Raw genomic sequence first — 2,447 nt, forward strand, 5'->3', positions numbered from 1 at the left:
TTTTTTTTTCCTCAGGAATAAGGCATCGATTTTTTTGCAAATGAGCTTATGGAGTGATCCTTACCAAAAAGAGCATTGGCAAGGCTATTATTCTCCAAATACTCATATACTAGCAGCAATTGATTTCCCTCAACACAGCATCCATAAAGCCTCACAAGATTTGGGTGTTGCAGTGCAGTAATCAAGCCCATCTCATTCAGAAATTCACGATTCCCTTGAGTTGACTTCGAAGAAAGCTGTTTCACAGCTATTACAGTACCGTCGGACAATAAACCCTGAACTGGAAAGCATAATGTGAGAAAAATCAAGTAAAATGTGCATATCCATTTTAAAATAATATCCATGAATCAGTAAGTTTGAATATACCCTGTAGACTGAGCCAAAACCGCCTTCCCCTATCTTGTTAGAGGCACTAAAATTGTTGGTAGCATCTTTTATTTGACTTAGGCTGAAGGAGCCAGTTTGCAGCTTTAGATCTACCCAAGAAATGCAAAAAGACAAAACTGTGATGAGATAAATTCTACTTGGATTTGCAGTGGGATATGAATAGCAGTAGTTGAGATAATGACTGTATAATTAGCGATAAAAAGCAAATACATTTAATAAAAGTAAAACATTAAACCAATTTTTCAGAATAATCCATTAGATTAGAATATGATCAATATCTAATATGGAACGAAAAGTTAACTTGTAAAAATAATGTACTTCCCTTGAAAGCCTAACAATAACAGAAGATGTCAGTTACAAATGCATACATTATTAGCGAAACAGGAAACAAAATATTCAGTAGTAATACATACCCTATGGTATGTTAAATAGGCTTTTAGAAAATGCATTCAACAAATAATGTTGAGATTTGCAATCAATATTAAATAAAAACTTAAAAAGTGAAAAAGGTGAACTTAATCAAAACTGTAACTTTATTGCTTTAAAATATGGGTTAGGTCTAAAAAGGAGAAAAAGGAAATCATATAGACCTTTAAGTAATACCAAACTCTGAATTTCACAGCATGAAAAGAAGAGGCAAGGGCATGTCGCTCCAATAAGGTTCCATAACTCAATCACCAGCTAAAGAATTTCTGGCCCTAGTATTTCAACTTTTTCTTCTTTTTTTTCCAGATTTTCTAAGTTTAGCGTTCACAGGTTGACAGAAATTTGAAATTCTAGATTGGTCAGAAAAGCAGATCATATGCATTGAGATAAGGAAGTTGATGATCTTAGCAATGTTTTACTTGATTTGCTTTAGTTGTCATATTTCATGGTTACTAATTTTTTTTAGTTTATTTTCGTATAAAGATGCACATAATGTTAGATCACTATGGAGAACGATTTTTGTTCTCTAAATTATGTGCTGGTTAGATTGGGCCACTATTGGTTTGTTGTTGGTTTCCAGCTATAATTAGTCCGACGGTTAGTTTAATAGAAGTTATTGCTCAAAAAAATCTACTTCATTTCATTCATGATGGGCTTATATAGAGCCTTACAAGGTATATTTACAAATAAATCTATATATTTCACCTATTTACAATTATGACCCTTCATTAGATACAAATCTCAACATTCACCCTCAAAATGGGCAAAAGATATATGCTAAGCTCATCTTGTCACATAACCTATACAAATCTAATGAGCTAAGTCCCTTGGTGAGGCAATCCGCCATTTGCTCTCCAGTGGCTACATGACATAGCTCCAACTCCAATAATTTGTTATTCAGCTTTTCTTTGATGAAGAACCTATCAATCTTCTCACATGTTTTGTTCTATCATGTTGCACAGGGTTGTTAGCGATGCTAAATACCAACTTGTTGTCACATCACAGCTTCATTTGAATTCCCTGATCCACTTTGAGTTCAACCAACAAAGCTTTTAACCACATCATCTCAACAACTCCTAATGTCATGACCTTGTATTCAGTCTCTGTTGTTGATCTTGCTACAACTGAATATTTCTTGCTCTTCCACAAAACAAAATTAGCAATGTTATGATCCCACCAAAAACGATTGGGAGGATGTCCTACATTGCTGCAAGAGGTCCTTCTTAAAGTTGTAGGATTAGAAGGAGCAGGAATCATATCACTTGGAAGATTTAAGTCGGGGGTGGATGGTGTGGGTGTCTCAAGAGTCGGGAAAAACTGGGGCAATGGACTAGCTGACACAAGCGGCAATGCAAGCAATGTTCTCTCATTTTGCTTCATTCTCCCTGTATTCGCCATTAGCTCACATTCAGCCTGAATTCCACTTTCTCTGAGTTCGCTCTTCTCATTTTCTGGTTCCTCAACAGATTCATCTCACATCACAAAACAAGGCATTACTCCCACGTGTCAGCTCTCCTTGCCTCATATCTCCAATATTTGGGAAGTCACTAAAGGGTGAGGTCACTTCTCGGGTGTAGTACGGTTCAAATTCTCTAAATTACACATCCTTGCTCACTGTCTCTCTATCGGACTCC

The 2,447-nt window shown here is 35.9% G+C and overlaps 1 protein-coding gene across 1 annotated transcript; it reads right to left on the reverse strand.

The window, feature by feature from the left end:
• Positions 1-11: 11 nt before the first annotated feature.
• On the reverse strand, positions 12-2,211 carry LOC110037450 (receptor-like protein kinase BRI1-like 3). The gene is made up of 3 exons (XM_020742104.1): positions 1,817-2,211; positions 367-568; positions 12-275 (listed from the first exon to the last, which is right to left on the reverse strand). Exons 1-3 carry the CDS (start codon positions 2,209-2,211, stop codon positions 12-14), a joined length of 861 nt encoding a protein of 286 aa, XP_020597763.1.
• Positions 2,212-2,447: the final 236 nt, after the last annotated feature.

The sequence above is a fragment of the Phalaenopsis equestris genome, unplaced genomic scaffold (genome assembly GCF_001263595.1).
Source record: "Phalaenopsis equestris unplaced genomic scaffold, ASM126359v1 Scaffold219605, whole genome shotgun sequence".
Lineage (NCBI taxonomy): Eukaryota > Viridiplantae > Streptophyta > Magnoliopsida > Asparagales > Orchidaceae > Phalaenopsis > Phalaenopsis equestris.

Coding starts and splice junctions, on each gene's coding strand:
- LOC110037450 (XM_020742104.1), bottom strand. CDS start 2,211: ATGGCGAATACAGGGAGAATGAAGCAAAATGAGAGAACATTGCTTGCA. Junction 569..1,816: donor CAGGGAATTCAAATGAAGCT/GTGATGTGACAA, acceptor CTAATTATACAG/TCATTATCTCAACTACTGCT. Junction 276..366: donor GTTTTGGCTCAGTCTACAGG/GTATATTCAAAC, acceptor TTTCCAGTTCAG/GGTTTATTGTCCGACGGTAC.